General features: G+C 36.9%; 1 protein-coding gene across 3 annotated transcripts in view; it reads right to left on the bottom strand.

Moving 5' to 3' along the window:
* Positions 1–19,913, bottom strand: part of COL14A1 (collagen type XIV alpha 1 chain) — a 216,380-nt gene that overhangs the window by 60,284 nt on the left and 136,183 nt on the right. For all 3 annotated transcript variants that reach the window (XM_005613198.4, XM_005613197.4, NM_001163870.2), the window contains 5 exon segments: positions 19,637–19,779; positions 16,770–16,879; positions 13,166–13,324; positions 5,389–5,466; positions 2,781–2,867 (listed from right to left, as the gene is read on the bottom strand). In XM_005613198.4, coding sequence (XP_005613255.2) covers positions 2,781–2,867; positions 5,389–5,466; positions 13,166–13,324; positions 16,770–16,879; positions 19,637–19,779 — 577 coding nt within the window.

The raw sequence follows: 19,913 nt of genomic DNA, 5'->3' as shown, positions 1-19,913 counted from the left end.
AGATAAACGCACGCTGTGCTCACTGCAGCATTATTTACAATAGCCACGATATAGAAACAACATGAGGGTCCAGCGAAGACTGAATGGATGAAGAAAATGTGGTGTATATATACGATGGAATATTATTCAGCCACAAAAAACGAGTGAAATCTTGCCATTTGCAACAACATGGATGGACCTTGAGGGCATTATGCTAAGTGAAATAAGTCAGACAGAGAAAGACAAATACTGTATGATCTCACGGACTCTGAAAAAATACCACCACCACAACAAAAGCAAGCTCATAGATACAGAGAACAGATTGATGGTTGTCAGAGGCAGGAGGTCAGGGGTGAGCAAAATTGTGAAGGGAGTCAAAAGGCACAAACTTCCAGCTACAGAATAAGTCAGTCAAATACATAGTTGCATGTATGTAATATACGTAGTCACATAACGACTATAGTTAATAACATTGTTGCATATTTGAAAGTTGCTAACAGGGTAAATCTTAAAAGTTCTCATCACAAGAAAAAGAATTCTGTAACTATATATGGTGACTGATGTTAACTAGACTTATTGTGCTCATAGTTTTGCTATATATACAAATACTGAATCATTATGTTGTACACCTGAAACTAATATAATGTATGTCAACTATATCTCAATAAAAAAATTTTTTTAAATAAAAATAAAAAGATACTTCTAAGTAAATCACAGCTAAAAGAAGGGTAAAGAAAAATATGAGATGATAGCTCACAGAAATATTAGATTTAACTATATTAGAATTAAAATTTCTAGACAATATCAGCTCCCGTAAACAACAATAAGAAGCCACAGACTAGGAAAAGATATTTGCGAGCCATATCATTAATAAAGGATTAGTGTCCAGAATAGATAAAACCACCTACAAATCAACGGGGAAAAAAACCCACACAACAAAAAGCCAACACAGTTTATAAACAGGTGTTTACATAAGGAGAAATCCAAATGGCTCGGAAACAAATGAAAAACGGCTCAATCTCATTAGCAGAGAGGGAAAGTCATATTTAAAATAACAATGACATAGGATTTCAGAGTCATCAGATAAGCAACACCCAACAGTGCTGGTGAGATGCCAGGAAACCAGACCTCCTACTTGCAGTTTGTGGGAGAGTATATTGGGACAACCATCTTGAAGGGCAACTTGCGGTGCTCATGCAATTGAAGATGTAACTTCCTTACTCTCCAACAAATCTAAGTGTTATTTCTAGAGCCAAGAGACATACAAAGGATGTTGACTGTAGCAATATCTGAAATAGGGAAATACTCCATAGTAATGAGTCAAGAAACTGTAGGTTATATAATAGAATACCTTACAGCAGGTACAATGAATAAACTAAACAATGTACATTGAACCTTGATAAAGTTCAAAGACATACTTTTGGGTGAAAAAAGCAAGCTGCACACGGTTGAAAATAATTCTTTGTTTTCAATTCCCCAATTACACTAAAGGCAACTCCTTACATTTGAATGAAGTTTTATAATGCACAGAATACTTTTATACATATTATGTCATGTGTTTCTCACAATGCTAGTCACAGGGGTGGGTGCTATTTTACATATGAGGATGTGGAGGTTCACACAGTGGTTCCAGGACGTGCCTAGTCTAACTATTTAAATTTAATGCTTTTACCGTTACTCTACATCTGCTCCTTTAGGATAAAGAGTCTTGTTAAAATAAAAAAGAAAAAGAAAAAGTATTTGGGTTCTATATACAGAGCTTAAAGAATGTTCTATGTGCCAAAGATAAAGGAGAAACTGCTGGGACATATTTCAGATACATGCAGCAGGTTCACTTTTTTGTTCAGATCAGGAAATGTGAAATGACGAAAAATCATGTTGGTAGGGCCAACCTGGAGTGAACTTTGACATTGCAAGCCAGCTGTCAGCGTGGGTAAGCTACTGCACGCGTGCTGACTGGGCCTGGCTGCCTCTGGAAAGCCAACGTGCAAGGACCAGTTGGGCATCAGAATATTCCTCTTGCAAAGAGTGGATTTCTTTATGTGCTCCTGCATCTTCTCCCTGTTTTCTTTGCCTTTCTGCCTTGATATATTTGCCATTTTCTAACCACAGACCAGCTATATCATATTTACCTTAAAGGAACACTAATAACCCCAGTTAAGCAGGTTAGACATAAAAATGAGCATTTAAACCTGTTAAAGAGGATTTATCATGGTAAATTCAAAGAACCAGATAGTGCAATTATATACATTTTATATTTTACAAAAATGTTTTCTTTCTCTTCCGCCTTCCCTTCCTCTCTCTCTCCCTCCCTCCCTTCCTTCCTCTCTCTCTCTCTTCTTTTCTCTAGGAAGTTCCAGTCAGTAGTGGAGAACTTCATGCTCAGATGGGGTACTTTTCCTGGTGAATTCGAAATCCTCCCTTCACATGTAAATTTTGATACAGAATGGGCAAAGGGAGGGTGTGCAAATCTTACAGGTGCAAGTAGAAGGCTAGTGTTTGAAACAGTCACACTGAAGATAAACCTCAGGAGTTTAAAAGCAAGATTTTGAATATGAGAGCTAGTATGGCATAGTGGTTAAGAGCACCATCTCTAGGAGTCACGGAGACCTGGATTTGAAGAGCAGCTCCTCCAAGCTGTGTTCTTTAGGCAAGTTACTTAACATCTCTGTGCTTCAGTTTGCTCATAGGGTTAAGCGAGTAAGTATTTAGCACAGTGGTGAGCACATATTAGACAAGCAACAAGGGATAGCTATAAATATTATTAAAGAACATTTAAGCCCAGACTAGGCAAGACTTACTGGTGGGCCTGCTGGTCCCAGAGGCCCTTTACTGATTTCAGAACAGGAGCAGGAATGTGGAAGCTCTGGGCAGGTCTCCTCGTCCCTCTGGGGAGAAAAAAAATAGCATAACTGTTAACAAGATAGTCTATACAAATGGCTTTATGGACTTAAAGAAAACACTTTGATTTAAGACATTTAAAAAAAAAATTTAAGTGAGTATTAGTCAAGAAAGGAAGAGATTGTTCTCTCCTGACCACAAAATCTTTTCTTTAAAGAAAAATGAATGGGTGTCTAGTGAGCCATTGATAATAATCATTACCAAAGGACTTTGATAAAACCAGCTTGGGAATATAGGTTAAGAAAGTAAGGCAGAAGAGGCTGCAAAGGAATCCTGGGTACTACTTAATTCAGGTGAAGTAGTGGTACTCTATGAACTAAAGGTCCTGAAAACTTTCTTTGTGTTACTATATTTTTTCCATTTCAAACGATAAACGAAAACACCGGAAAAGTCGATCGAAACAATCTCATCTATAATAAAGCAAACAAAACAAAATAAAAGCAGTGCTTGAAGACATCATTAATTTCCTGTAGCAATTTTAACTACTGCTCACATTCTGTGGGTGAAAATAAAAGAAACATCACAGCATCAATCTAAAGCTTTGGGATAGGAGGTCATTTTTCTTCTCTTGGGGAATTCTGTTGTCATGTGACACTACAAGATAGATTATGAATGTCAGGCTGCGTATATCTGAATGAGTTGCTGGGTGTAGAGGAAAGCAGAGTACCCGCTAACAGCTAGTGAGCAATCTGCGAATACCATATTCAGAGCAGGGGCCAAAAAGAAGTCTGCACTGGGATGAGAGACTGTAGAACTTCATAGAGTTCATCGGTCCCTTAGGATAGAGAGAAAATGAGCTTCTTTATTTAAGACTTTGGGGGAAAGTAAGATTAGAGCAGATGGAGCACAGATGATAATTAAATTATCAAGTTGAAAATAATCTCAGTGTCTAAAATATTCACAAAAGAAACTGCAAAAATGCTGAGCAAAGGGCCTGTAAGCTACTGCACATGCTTTTCTCTAAATGTTGGACAATAGTCAAAGCTTTCAGCTCATTACAGGAAACTTCCCCGCTAACATATCTGGCCTGATATCTGGGCAGCTAGAGTGAAATTCAAACTTCAGTACCCTGAAAGATCCCCCAAATAAGGCTGACAGTAGATCTCCTGTGACCAGAGACTCAATAATGGTTTGGCCATTGATGTCGACTGTGTCTCCATTCATGTCTTCCTATCATGGAATTTACACATTTTCAGTGACAGGAATGAAAAGAAAATCTCTGAGAAGGTCTGGGTCCTTCCTAGGAGCAATGATCACCTTTTGCTTGATACAGCACAGGATTCTGAGTGTTTCCCCTTCCTATTTCCAATCCACCTGCACTTCAGCATAACAGCACAGTGTCACTCATTTGATTCCTCACCAGAGTTTACTTTGAAATTTATTTTGATGAAGAAAGAGTAAGTTATTTCCTTCTCAAACAGAGTCACCATGAATCTACTGCCTGCAATAGATGATGTGATCTGGGGTACGATCTTCAAAAAGCAAATCTCTTAGACCTTATGAAGGTTTCTCCATGCCCATTCTCCAGGTCTAATGATGAAGACATGACTACTGTCATCCACTTCAGCTCACTGGTCCTAAGGATCCTAAGATAAGAACCTATTTGTTATATATACAGGGATACCCCCATGAATTAGACTTGGTATTAATAGCCAGGAAAAGTTTGGTTTTCTAGTAGCATTGCATAAGTTATATAGATTATGACTATGATTCCAAAACTGTGTGCCAAGATGCCCTGGGGCACAAAACAAACTCACAGGGGCACTGTGAATGTTTTAAAAAGAGAAACAGCAATATTTGGCACCCATTGGACTTTGTATGAATAAATAACTCAAGGTAGCTCACAGTTTCAACATTAGATTTTAAAATACTTCTTTTGATGATGTCATCGATTTGCAAATCTGCTTTTTGGCAGTTGCTGCGATGGAAAGCAAGCACCATGGGAAACATCATTGTGGAAAAAGGAGTGAGGATGATGACGTCCAATCAGATTCCAAGATAGGAGAAACTGGGTATTCCCAATAGGCATGCACACATGCCATTAGTAAGTAATTGTGGTTATTTAAGAATAAAATTAAAATGTCATTTTCTCTTTCAATCTATGTGTATTCTTTTTTCACAGGGCTACTGAGTTGTTAGGACATAAATACTTATTAAGATGTTTGGACCTAATTACTTTATATATGGAATTATTAGGTATTCCTTTTGGCTGAGGGGTGCCATGAAAAAATTATTGCAACACTAAAGGCTTCACGAACCAGGAAATTTGGAGGCATCTGGACCACAGCATGCCCTGGAGTTCTACAGTTCCCACCATATATGTTGGTGTGTCCTGCTGATTTCAGGCACACCTCCTTCTTAACCTGTTTCTAATTTTCATTATCATCACAATGAATTATCTCTGATATGAATTTTGCAAAACAGCATTCCATTTTCAGAGAAAATTAAATACAACTCCAGAAAATTTCAATAAAGAACAGCCACAAATAATGAAAGAAGAATTCTTACCAGGGCTGGCAGTTCACAGCATTTGTCTTCATTGGCCCATGATGTGGAACAAACGATATCAAACATCTGTAGCTGGAACTGCAATTCAAAGAGAAAACTGTCCTTCAATAAAAGATGTATAGATACATTGTGTTTATAATTAAAAGATTTCATTTTATGTATCACATAAGAGAACACCAATATATTTATAACACAAAATTACAGTACATAAATAAAAAAGTCGTTCCAACAATATCAAACTAATTTTGTTCCTAAAAACATACAGTGATTTAAGACTTTGTCTCTAGTTACTACATCCACCATCCAAAGTCCCTTATTTATCACAACCTCCCCCTCCCATCTCTGCCTAAAGAAGCTTAGCTCCTCTGTTGAAATCTTCCCTGCACAGCCCATCAGACTTACTCCAACGTCTTCTGTACAGCACTCCATATGTCTCTTTCATAGCACATCCCCCACCACACAATTATTTCTATTATCTCCCCCTTAGACTGTGAGCTCTTCAAGGGACAGAGAACCACTTATTCATCTGTGTGTCTCCATCATATTATGTGGCATGTAGTAGGTATCATGATGTTTATTGAATTAATTCTGACTTCAATCATTTATGCACACATTCAGCAAATTTTTCTTTACTGCATAATGCAAGCCAGATACTCTCTAGACCTTTAGGATACGAAATGAACAAAATCAGAATCCTGCCATCAAAGATCTTACAAGGAGTGAGAGACAGGCACATGAATACTGTTTACAATGTGCTAAATGTCATGTCAAATTCACATACGGTATTGGGAGAATGTGCGCCAAGTGTATTTTTATTTAAGCTATTGATCATGCTATAAATAGTCTTCTACTCATGTATGTTGGCGATAACTCAATGCACATTTTGAAATATACAGAAACATCATTACAACAGATTAAGGGCTAACACTGGCTTCATGACCCAATCATTTCTAATATTATATTTCTTCCTATATTATTTTCAAATATTAAAAGTGTCATGAATTACAGAGCTGGGAGAAGGAGGAAGTTCTTTTCATTTTAAATCTGCAACCTTCCTTCAGCAAGTGGTGTTTTCAGCAAGAGCTAGAAACTCTTGGTGCTTTATTTTCTCCTAAGGAATACTACTTGCCCCCATCAAGGGTCCCCTTGCTGAAAAGGAGAATGCCCAAGCAGCTAGTCCTGCTGAAATAGTTCACTAGCAATGCATGCAGCATCACAGAAGCCTGCCCTCTCTGACAGAAAGAGAATCAAGTCAGGCTTTCTCTTGTTATACTCAAGAAGAACGTGCCTTGCTGCAAACATCCTTCCCCAAGTGAGTTTTGCACAATTATTTGCAAATAACCCTTAAATTTTGAAAGCAGATCCATGAGTCAAGGCATCATGTCTTCTTGTTTCTAGACACAACTATTGAGTTGTTTGAAGAAATAGGTGCATGGCTCACTATCTTTTTTTTCTAGATTAAAAAAGTTTGTTTCCCAAAGGGTATGGTATCTGAGTCTGGGCAGGACAACCACACAACAAAATTACGATCATTAAAAAATTAGGTTTTAAAAATTAAAACATTTTTAAAGAGCCAGATGGTCTGAGTGGAATCCTTGAATCCTTCACTCACAAGCTAAGTCGTTAGGAACAAATTATTTAATGTGTTGGAGTCTCAAGTTTCCTAATCTGTAAAATTAGTATAATAATAGTAGCTTTTCAATAGTAGCTATTTACTAGTGTAATAATAAGAGCTATAACAATAAAATGAGTTAATATAGGGAAATATTGGGGCCAGCCCGGTGGTGCAGCAGTTAAGTGCGCACGTTCCACTTTGGCAGCCGGGGGTTCGCCGGTTCGAATCCCAGGTGTGGACATGGCACCGCCTGGCAAGCCATGTTGTGTGTGGTAGGCATCCCACATATAAAGTAGAGGAAGATGGGCACGAATATGAGCTCAGGGCCAGTCTTCCTCAGCAAAAAGAGGAAGATTGGCAGCAGATGTTAGCTCAGGGCTAATCTTCCTCAAACAAACAAACAAAAATATACATATAGGGAAATATTGAGAACAGTGCCCAGAAGATGGGTATTATGGAGAATAAATATCATTTGAGTGCAACATGTACAGTTCTTTCATAATTGAATTCTTGAAGGTGTAGGAGTATATAATACAAAGGCGAAAAGAGTAAAATCAAAATGAAAGTGATACAGTATTGAGGATAGAAATAGAACAATAGCTTGTTTCCACAATAATGATATCTGTTTAATGTTTTGGTTGAGAAACATTTTAGCAAATCACAACAATAATAGCAGCAAATATTTGTTGCAAACCTACTAGGTGCCAGGCCCTATCCTAAAGATTTCGTCTATAGCATTTAATCCTCAGGTCACCAATGTGAGGTATAATAGTAATGTGAACCCCATTCTGCAGATTAGGAGCTAGGATGAAAGACCCCAAGTAATTTTAGCACATGCTGAAAGCCGAGTTCTACTTGGGATGTGAACATCATACCTCATTTTCTCGTGGCTCATTTTCCAGTGAACAGATCTTTGATGTAACGTTTACAATCCAGATATTCCAGTCTAACCCTACAAAGCCATTTGTCTGGGGACATTTATTAAATGGGTCCCATTATGACGGCATTAGATAGAGTCAGTTAAATCTGTAAGTCATTCATCCATTAAGAAATTTTCCATTTCTGAATAGAGTTCCCAGTGTAAAAACATTTTAATGAATGGAAAGATTTATTTAAAGCACAGCTCTTTCACTAGCCCCAGTATACACTAGACTTTCTATAAGTTTTTCAAATAAATGTTCACCAGCTAATCACCTATGACAGCATAATGTCTACACACAAACCTTTGGCTAAACTTCTTCTGCCCTACTGAGTTATTAGGATTCTTACGAGCTTGTCTTGTTTATTCAGGGGTCGAATGCCTACTAAGCGCTGAATGAAACCGATACGATCATTTGAGGAATGCTCCTCGTGGGCCGTCTTTTCTTTCTCAAGTTGGATGAGGTCAGCAGCCTTTTTTTGTGTGAGCACAACAAATTTATTCATAATTGTTTTGCATCCATAATAGTTTGGATTCCTCAGCCTTTATTTAGGGACTTCTTTCCCAAGGCACATTTCTGGGGATTGATTAAAAAAAAAAGCCCCCTGGCTTTTATTCCAAAAGCGATGACACACATATTTGTGCCTATTATGTAGGAAACAGTACAGAGACGGTATGTTGAAAGATCTTATATTCAAGTGCCTGTAAATCCGAGACAATGTGGTTAAAAATAAATCATATCTCAAGAAACTAATGCCAAGAGGCAGCCCCTTTTTACTGCTGTAACTTTTGTCCTTTTTAACTAACTGAACATTATGAAAAATATATCTATACTAAAAAAAAAGAAAAAAGGAGAGAAAAAGACGCCTAATTTCCTACTTTCACTTGTTACAATCTCTTTCAAGGGAATACTTAGCCAATTACAAATGCTTGTTTTCCATTATTGGGCATTTTTTTCTGGGTCTAGCACAAAAGGCAAGTCATTTGGGGTCAAATGTTAGCGTGAATATAAGATTAAAATATTTCTCAGTAGTTGAGTCACTGCGATGTGTGAATAGGAATCAAAACGCACCCCCAGATCCACTTTTCACTCAATACCAGATTTTATCATGTTTCTTTCCAGCATAACCTAAGATGATAATTTGAAGTCAAGCTGCACCTGAACTTACGCAAATATTTAGAGAGCTTTACATTGCACGAGAATAGCAGAGGCAGGTTACTGTGAACCCAGCCCATCTTCTGCTTTTAATTTGGTGTTTAACTTTTATTGGCTCTACCTCAAAACTAAGATGTATTAAGCATATACCATTTGTCAGCTATTGAACATAATATTTTTACTTGTCCTCAATTTGTTGAATTTAAGGAAAACCATAAGAGCACTAATTAATTTAGGAAATGAAAATTGACAGCTATTGTACTCATTGGTAGTAATTAGAATGTTTGACACACTTTAGGGGAATATTTTGATCACATTTACTTTCAAGGTCATAATTCAAATAACGATGAGTCTTTGAACTTGTCAGTGAACAGACAGGGCATATGGTGACTGGTTCAGGCCAGACTCCCTGCTCTGCCTTAAGCTGTGTGATAATCAGTCTCTCCCAGTGGAAGACAGCTTAGAACGGGAGGCAGGTAAACTTATGAGATACAGTCTCATATCTCACTTTCCTCACTTTGAAAAGGGATCTCTCTCTAGCTTCGTCAAATCTCAGTTTCTGCATCCACAAAGTGGAGATAATGTCTCTCTTCCTAGGGTTATTGGAAGATTAAATGAAATAATCTCAGAAAAGTGCATACATTAGGCATGCAATAAATACTAGCTACTATTATCATTTTAAGGATTAAAAGATATAAGTCACGCAAAAATACATTCTCCTGCAATCTGAAAACACTTGTTTCTATAGGATCATTGACTAGCCTACTGTTGATTCCTACATAGAAGCTTTAACTCAGAAAATGAAATTGTAAAAAACTTCATAACACAACTTGTATTTGTCTTTATTTACACAGCAGAGGGCTAAACAAATGTCAATTGGATAATTCTATGTGTTAGATTTGAAAAGGTGGAAGGAAGAAAGACCCTAAGAAACACGATTCTACGCAAGAGCTAAAAATTTTTCTAGAATCATCTCTGATTGGCAGCATTATAATTTTGTTAGGTATCAGAAAAAGTAGAATAAACTTCTTAGGAGAAAGAAGATTAGAGAGGAGAAGCACAGTTGTTAAGTTTCTTCCCACATGTGTTTTGACGGCTGAGTTAAGCCTGATTATGAATTTAGTCCCACTAGGGACTTCCGCTGCCTGTAAAATCTTGCATTGCTGAACACAGTTGTTTTCATTACTCACTGAGTAATTTCAATACAGTAGTTACTGTATCTCTAAATTCATTAATCTCTCCTCCACTCAACTTTGGTTTAAAAAGAATGTATTTTCTTTAAAGACTGAATATTTAGTTTTTCCATCCTCTGGCATTTCTCAAATCATTGCTGAATTTGTCAGGAATGCTGACCTATAGACTACTAGTCAGTCTGTCTCATATGATAATTATTCCTCCTGGAATAATTCCACACTTGCACATTATACATTCCCTTTTGCTGGGTATTGGAGTACAGATGTATATCAAGATTAAATTAGCAATCTGTGATTTCTAAATTGAAAGCTGAACATGGAAGCTTTTCTCTTGCTTTGCACTGAAACAAGTAATAACCCAAAAAGCAAGTGAGTTTCCAATCACATTCTTGAGATCTAATCTAATACCATCCATTTCAACATAATCAAATTCTTCCATAAGTGGGCAGACTGAAAATCTATTTAGTAATCCTTTGTAGACTTCTAGATTCTAACAAAAGCCGTAACTATTTTCCTCCTAGTCTTACAAAGAACTCTTTAAAGTGACTTCTATAAATTCCCCTTTGTCTACTACTGGTTGGAAGTTACCACAGACGGTGCTCTGTTTAATTGCTTTTCTTCCATGGCTAAAAAGTAAAGATTTATCGCCGGTAGGCCTAAAATCTACAGGCATTTTTGCTTTCGGAAATAAATTCTTTGATATTTAATTGGTCATATATTTCTAGTAAAATTATTACATAGAGTGTAATTTGAAATACAATCATTGTAATTGTAATCAAAACTGTAAATGTAAGATACAAATTATAATTAGGAGAGGGTATGATATATATTACTGGACTGTTGTCAATCCACACGTGGAAAATAATATATGCAAAACAACATTTCAAGAAAAGACAGGATACAATTCAAATAGATGACGTTCTCTTTAATTTCTCTCAATGTTTCTTGAGAACTTACTCTGTTCATATTTCATTAGATACTGTGATGTGAGTTAGAAGAGAGTGGATGCAAATGAAGACCATGACATGGTTTCTATTTCGAGAGATTTATACTCTGGCTGGAGAGGTCAAATGTAGATATATGAAAGAGCGTGAAAATAATATATGACTACAAATAATCAAGTGTTAACCAAGTACTAGAGGTTTAGAAAAGGTGAGATGGAGAAGGTATTATTGACGTCCTTCAATAGTAATAGCTGCACTTCATTAAATGCCTACTAAGTGGCAGGGATTTGATATGCATTATTTCTAAAATAAAAAAAAAGAAGAAGAAGAAGTGATTTGGGCCCAGAATCTCATACACCTAAAATTGTTTCTCTTTCTTAAATTAGAGTCTATTCATTCATCCATCCAAGCATCCGTCTATATACATCCATTTATCCGTACAAGATATGACTAGTTTGCTAATTCTGGAGTCTTATAATTCTGGAGTGTGCTATCACAAAAGTATCTTTCATGAACAGAAGATGGTGCATTTCTAAATCAGCATGAAATACTACACATTAAGAGGAGACAACACCTCAATATCATATAAACATTCTTAAAAGTCTGTTACCGTTCCTGAAAAACAGGGAGCCTTCCTCAGCTTTTAGAATATTCTCTCTTTCCAAACATCTAATCCATACTTCTCTAAAGCAAAGTAGAGACAAAAGCACTTTTAAAGATACTTTTAAAGTGTTCAATTAATTAGCACACATCCACCAAGGTGTGAAAGCACCAATGTCCTCCTACGAGCACAAAGATTTCGCTTCTATTGTGACCACAAAGAGAAATGCCATGAAATAGCAGTGTCCTAAAGTAATCACTTCACCACTCAGGGACTCTTCGCTGGTGTATAAAGTGAACAAGTTATGAGAGAATAGTGGAATTGACCTGTGCTCCTTGAAGCTCCCTTAGGGACCATTGGTGGGTGTAGACACCTGCTACCCCATGTCCCCTCTCGCATCAATCAGCGTGGCTCTGTTTTAATCTTATTTATTTATTTGACATTCTAGAAGATTTCATTTGTGCAAAGCAATCTTCAGCTTAAAAAGACTTTGGGAACCACCAAGTCTTTCTAAAGTTCCATATAGCTGGCTAGTTCTCCAGAGCTGTGAAAGTGCACGACAGTAACAGTGATTCACAATTAACTTGATTTTTCTGTCACATAGTAGAGAAGTGTAGATTAGAAGAGTTGGAATTGTTTACAAGATAAAGTACCCTCCAGGCTAATTGGTTCTAATTATAGAAGGGCTTCAATTAGAGAATGCTGCTAATTAGCTGTGAACACATGGTGTTAAAACAAAAGCTTGTGTATACTGTTCTTTTTTGTGGGTAGTCAGTGAAGGGAATGTGGTTTCTTTGCCAATTGGAAGTCTCCCAGTCTTACATTCCATATTGGATGATGAAAAATATATTATCTTAGATGATTTGTTACTTAAATAACTATTAATGATTAAAGGGTAAACTTCTCATCAACAATAGCAAAAACCTCATTTTAGAATATTCAGATCTAACCCACATGAGAGGCTTATGTCAATTTCCCATATATAACAATCACATATTTTGCCTGGATTTCTATTTGCTTATATAAATGACTTTCATTTACAGTTTGGATTCTCACGAACAAACTATTTATGTCACAACCATGTGATGAATATTTTACTATTTGAATTTTAAAATGAATTTAGACAACAAACTAGCCCAATTCCTGGAGCATTCTCATTATAACATAGCAGAAGCATACTCCCAAGAGCTTTGAATGTATGTTTTAGTTCATTTAAAGAGAGTGTTATCTATTTATCCATCCATCCATCCATCCTTTTACCAGACTTTGCCCCTGGAAAATAGATAATTATATTTTAAAATATTTTTTTTCTATAACAATAACACAGATTCATTTGTTCATTCACTTACTGGTGCAGAGTTTCCATTTGGTCCTCTTGATCTAACCATTCTCCCTAGGACTTCCACACCATCCGACGTGATATTAGCTGACGCATTTATTGCCTTCTCACCCACTTGCTTGCAGTCAATAACCACTTTAGCCAAAGTCTTGTTGACAATAATGTGCAGCTGGGTAAAAGTAAAAATGTTTTAGGAGGTAAGAAACAAGAAGAAATATCAACCAACTTTACATAATTGCATGATTCATCACTAAAAAGTATGAAAGAGAAGGGATTCTGTCACTATGTATTTTGCTAGAGGAAAAAGGTTCTATTTTTACCATCTGCATGATTGTCCAACATTCAGGCATTATCTCTATTTTTATTTAGTTAATACTTTTTTAAAATGATTTTGAAAGGATTCACTTTTTAAAATCTAGCCTTCCTCTAAAGCAGCAACATTTCGACGTCACAGAATTGTTGTACTAGTTGTGCCTTTCTGAATGCACCTTAAAATAAACATGAAAACATTAAAACTAAAAAATGCTGATTTACCAGCAAAAGTTATCTCAGGTACTACCAGTAGTTGGCAAACCTCACTTTGAAAACATTTGTTTAATTTCGGGTGAGGAGAGGAGATCTAGAATCTGAAGGGCAAGGAGGAAGGCTTTCTGGTCACTTCAGGTCCAAATGAAATAAAGTCCTTTGGCTTGATGTATGTGGTTTTCTGAAACTGAAATCTCTAGAATCTTAAGGTCCATGGTAATATATTCAGGCGTCTACACATTCTTTGTGAGGAGTCGTAAAAATTTATCTTATCATGTACGTAACAGTCAAAAGTAGGGGCTGGCCTGGTGGAGTAGTGGTTAAGTTCACACACTCAGCTTTGGTGGCCCAGGGTTCACAGGTTCAGGTCCCGGGCATGGACCTAGCACTGTGCATCCAGCCATGCTGTGGCAGCATCCCACGTAAAATAGAGGAAGATTAGCACAGATTTTAGCTCAGCGACAATCATCCTCAAGCAAAAAGAGAAAGATTGGCAACAGATGTTAGCTCAGAGCCACTCTTACACACACACACACACAGTAAATATATGCTCGATGAATCGCTTTGTAAGCCAGTTCTGCCATGAAATTTCAGTGCTTATATATGCATTTCAGTTTATGATGGCGCTTGCCTCATGAGTACTACCTGTTTGCAGCAGATTACTTGTTTAGTGAGCTAAAAGAGTGAAATTAATAGGCAAATAATGATTTCACATCAAGTAAAAGCCAAAAGTTACAAATAGCTGCATAATGGAAGGTATCATGGTAGTTCAAAGAGAAAAAATATTAGGCAATGTTCATGGTTATAAGACACACGGTTCCAGCTGCTAGGACTGTATTTGTATTGTGAGCAGAGGTTGAATGTCACCGAAATAATGTCATCTTTCGTATTAAAATAGTGTTACTTTTAACTTTACTGGTTTTATTTAATCTTCATTTATTTTTGTTTCATTATTGCATAGGAACTGAAAGCATAAGGATTTATACCAATTTTTATTTCATGTTTTATTTAAGTTATATCATGATAAAAAATAATTTAAGTCAACAGTGGAGGCTCTAGAGAATTCTCTTTCCTTCAAAAAGGAGTTAACCATTACTTATCTGGAGAAATACTGCCGGAGTAAATCCCCCACATTACTTGTTTCCTATTAACATTTCTTTTATGATCATTTAGAAGGGTATAATTTGACTCTTGTGTGTTTTTGCACCTTGCAACACTTTTCATCATTAAATTAGAGAAATTTTCATACTGGGTGGTAGACAACTTAGCATATAATATTCATGATTTAGGAACTGTGAGCTTGTAGGGAAATTATTCATATGATTTTTTTTAAAAAAAAAAACTTTTGCTGTACAAAATGAGACATTGCAAAGTTTTCAAAAGTATTTTGCTTCTTTGGTTGCTTTTAAGGATTCATTTATATAATGTTAACTTTTTGAAAGAGACCATGGGGCCACGCTTCAAACCCAAAGTGTAAAAAAATAAAGCCAACTAAAAATCAACAATAAATCAAGGTAAAGTGTTTATTCAGTTATAATATAAGTCTATGAACAAATCAAATTCGATCTCTACCGATTGAATTTGCATCAAGATTTTCCATTAATAGATCTATTAATGAAGTAGTTTGTTACATGATAAGCTTTTCTTTTTTGTTTGTTTTGTTGTTTGGCTACTTTAACACTTTGCAAAGTAGAGAAAGGTTTTTCTTCATATAACTTTAAAAAACTTGAAGGCTTATAAATTTGCAACCTATTTTTAATGCACCTGACTTATATGTCTTTGAATTCTTCTCAAAGGTAAAGACAAGTAAAGCTTAAGGTTTACCTAAGGCTCACAAAGGATTCTTTCAAATGAGAATTACAAGTTCGTGCCTATAGCACAGGCTCAGGTGGCAAATTTTTTTAACATGCATGATATCGCACTTGCTTTTCATCTCCCCTCCAATTTTTCTTGACTACTTTGCAATAGACACTGCCTAATCAAGAAAAGAACTGCGTCAAGAGGAACTTGGGGAATAAATGACAATAACCCCAAAGAGCTGCTAACGGATCATTTTGAACCACAAATTAATAAATTTCCACCTTCATGTGTTTATGTGTTTTTAAGATACCTTGTACTTCTGGTAGTACAGTGCTATTAAGCCAGAAAAAATAACATTTTTTTAATGCAACTTTTCTTATGCAGGAAAGAGTACAAATTTTGTTAGATAATTGTTCTTAGGTAGTTATGGTATTTAAAACCCCAGGAAGTAGCAAAGTTGTGTAAGTCAGATGGATTTGACATGTTCTGGGTCAGGAGACAGAAGCCAAGATGAAGACTACAGTGCAACGTCCCTTCCCTCCTCTAAAGGGGTGAGAAGGGCTTGGTTAAGAGGCAAGACTTTTTGCAGCACCACCTGGTAAATGCTCTGCTCTCCTGCAATCTTGGTGTTGCATTCCTTAACAGCCCAGGGGTCAGTGGGGTTATCCGCCAAACATAAAGGAAACAGTGAATATTGGAAGGAAGCGTGTCTACTCCAGCGATCACCAAAACTAAGACTTTCAGAGATGTGAAACATTAAAGGACAGAGTTCACAAGGGCCAGGTTAAAATAAGAACAACTAAAGTCATATTTTACAAAATTCTTCCTCGGGGTAAATTTTATGATCACAGTGATGGGTTGTCCTCATATATAATAAAATATCAGTGCAGTCTATCTTCACATTGTAACATGATTCGGCTAAGTGTGCTTTCATCTCCATTGGTAGCCAGGTTGACCAGCAATCCTTTTTCTACATTACACATAATGTAGTGAATTGATAACTGTCCGTTTGATAATATAGTACCCTCTACTATATTGTTCCTCAAAGTGGGAACCTGGACCACTTCTATCAATATCTCCCAGGGTACTTCCTTAAAATGCACATTTCAGGGTCCCCTCTCAGAACAACCAAATCAGAATCTCTGGCCATTGTTAACAAGCTCCACAGGTAATCCTTACTTCAGTTGCAATTTGAGATCCAAAGCTTGTGGAATTTTCTTTTTATATCTTTCTGCTGCTTTGCCCATAGCAAATAGAATAAAGAATATATGTATCCAAGGCATACTCACCTTATGAAAGCTTCCATAGAAAATTTTCCTAACTTCAGGTCCTTCAAAAGTAGCAGTCTGAAAATCCCCACTGTAGTCATAGTTGAAATATGTTAGGGTTTTCCCACCATCTAATCAAATGAAGAAAAATAAAAACATTTTAGAAAGAATTAAAATGGGTAAATAATTTTTCTAAAATTTAACTCAAGACTGAAAATAATGCATGCATTGTTTTGAGTCTGAGTTTAGAATGAAGCGATGAGTAAGTAAGGAAAGCATCTGTGGTCCTTGGGTTGCCCCAGGCTTTCAGTTGGCCAGATTAACTCATTTAACCATGTGGTGATGATGGAAAGGCAAGGACTCCTACATATATCTTTCTCTGTACTTCCTTGCCTGTGTTCTCATCCCCATCACCCTCTTGAGAGATGGTTGTCTGAAACTGGGAGTAGAGGCAGACAAAAAGGGAGAATGAAGTTAATCAAATCTCAAGAAATAGAAACTAGACTCTTTGCCATATTAACCCACTGGAGCAACCAACTTTCCCAGGACAAGCAACTTACACCATCCCAAAACAGTGATATTCCAATACGTCTTTTATTATGAACAAAGAAACAAACACAACCTTTCTAATCTTGAGTACTTCATGTTTAGAATATTTTATTACAAAAGGAATATTTTATTACAAAAAATAGGAACAGTTTTCTCCCTAATTTATTCCCTAGATTACAATTTAATTCTTCACTTGACTTTGAAAAGGAAAAAGCTAGTCTTAAGCATTTTGAGAGACTTCTTTGTTTTCAAGTCCTGGGTGTATATGGAGTTAGTTACTTACACTCCTTTAATCTACAGCTTTTCCTTAGTTTCAATATCAATGCAAAAAGGGCTCATAGTGTCATATTTAGTTGTTGATTCATTTCCATGTACTGAAAAGTCCTTTCATGAACACTAGTTGGAAATAAGCCTACAATACTTTCCTTACCCAAATGTCTGAGTTAGCACCTAACAATAGCCACCAAATTTTGGCTCCTAGCTTGATTGGAATCCTAAACTAAAAACATATTTAGAAAAGTCAGAGATACTAACCAAAACCTGGATGATTCTCTTAAGTGATCATCATATGTGACACACAAGAGCATGAGTTTAAGAAGCTCCCTTTATTGGTTCCTCCTCAACTTTCTAACCTCCAAACAGTGGAATTTCCCAAGTCTTCACATCTATTCTTTGCTCCTTCTAGACTCACTCTCTAGATGATCTCACCCAGTATCATGGCTTATAGATACCACACATGTACAACTTGCAAATTTATATCTTCATTCTCGAATTTTTACCAAAATATGCTGCTGCCAATCTCACATTTTTTTCTAGGATGTGAAATAAGCATTGCACTTTGGTGATTTATAATAAATATATATTTGGCCATTCAGACAACCAAAATATATTTCTAATATATATTTGGTCTTCATCCATGGTTCCTGGCTCACAGCTTCTAAAACCCTCAGAATTTTCTGTGATAAGAGCAATAAACGTGTCTTTTGTTATGTTAATGAGGTGACTTTTAGAAAGCCCTTATGTAACCTAAGGATGGAGGGGTGGCTGCCAGGAGAACAAATCATGTGATTAGAAGGTCGGAACTTTCAGTCCCAACCCCTCCCCCAAACCTTCAGGGAATGGTGAGGGACTGGAAATCAAGTTCAATTGCCAATGGCCAATGAGTTAACCAATCATGTCTATATCATGGAGCCTCCATAAAAACACAAAAGGATGGGGTTCAGAGTTTCCGGGTTGGTGAACACATGGAGATTAGGGACAGTGATGTGCCTGGAAAAGGCATGGAAGCTCTGGGCCCAAGGCTCTGCATCCCTTCCCAGATACTTTGCCTTGTGCATCTCTTCTATCTGGCTGTTCCTAGGTTATATCCTTTTATAATAAACTGACAATCTAGTAAGTAAAATATTTCTCTGAGTTCTGTGAGCCACCCTAAAAAATTAATTGAACTGAGGAGGAGGTTACGGGAACCTCTGACCATAGCCAGTCAATCAAAGGTACAGGTAACAACCTGGACACATGATCTGCATCCTGAGTTGGAGGGGGTCGTTGGAACCTCCAATTTGTAGCCAATTGGTCAGAAGCACAGGTAACAGCCTGGCTCAGTCAGAATTGAATTGAATTTTCAGACACTCTGCTGGTGTCCGAGAATTGCTTGGTGTTGTATGGGAAGCCTTACTTGAACATACATGCTGGAATTGGGTCCAGGAACCCAAAAGAGGCATCTACACTTATCAAATCCATATGCAAAAAATGACTTCTGGTCCCACCCCTCCTACTGCCCCTCCTCCCCTACCATGAAAATTGCTCTTCCTGCAGTCTTCACTATCTTAGTAATTATCTCGCTCCATCTTGCTCACTACTGAATCCCAGAGTCAAGTGCTGGCACACAGCAGGAACTCAAAAAATATTTGTGGGGCTGGCCTGGTGGCATGATGGTTAAGCTCACACACTCCACTTCAGCGGCCCAGGGGTCACAGGTTCAGATCCAGGCTGCAGACCTAGCACGACTCGTCAAGCCATGCTGTGGTAGTATCCCACATAAAGTAGAGGAACATTGGCACAGATGTCAGCTCAGCAACAGTCTTCCTCAAGCAAAAAGAGGAAGATTGGCAACAGACGTTAGCTCAGGGCCAATCTTCCTCACACAAACAAAAATTTGTTGAAACAATGAGTGGATAAATAAATGAATGAACCAATTGCTAGATAGTTCACTGTCGGTATTTACTTGCAGCTTAGGATAAGTGAGTTTCTCTACAAGATACACAAAATAGGCAAGATGGCATGCCACCTATATTACTCATACATGTGTGTGTAAATATTATATAAATAAATATACTTACTATCTAAAATGACTCCAACCAATGGGTCAGAATTTTTATTTAAAATCTCCCAAATGGCAAATGGCTCCTCCGGAGTGTCAGGAAGAATCCGGAATAGAAAACTGATGGTGTAGTCAGAGGGTAATCCTTCTGGATGCAAATACCTGAAAATGAAAAGAAAACAATATTTTCTTGCATTCCCCCTCAAAAAGTTATTTATCTGATTATAAAAGCAAACACACCTTCATTATACAAGATTTGGCAAAACAGAAAAGAAAAAAATAACAGATTACCATTA

The sequence above is a fragment of the Equus caballus genome, chromosome 9 (assembly GCF_041296265.1).
Source record: "Equus caballus isolate H_3958 breed thoroughbred chromosome 9, TB-T2T, whole genome shotgun sequence".
Lineage (NCBI taxonomy): Eukaryota > Metazoa > Chordata > Mammalia > Perissodactyla > Equidae > Equus > Equus caballus.
The sequence above is the reverse complement of the archived record's forward strand: the minus strand, read 5'-3'. Positions and strand labels throughout refer to the sequence as shown.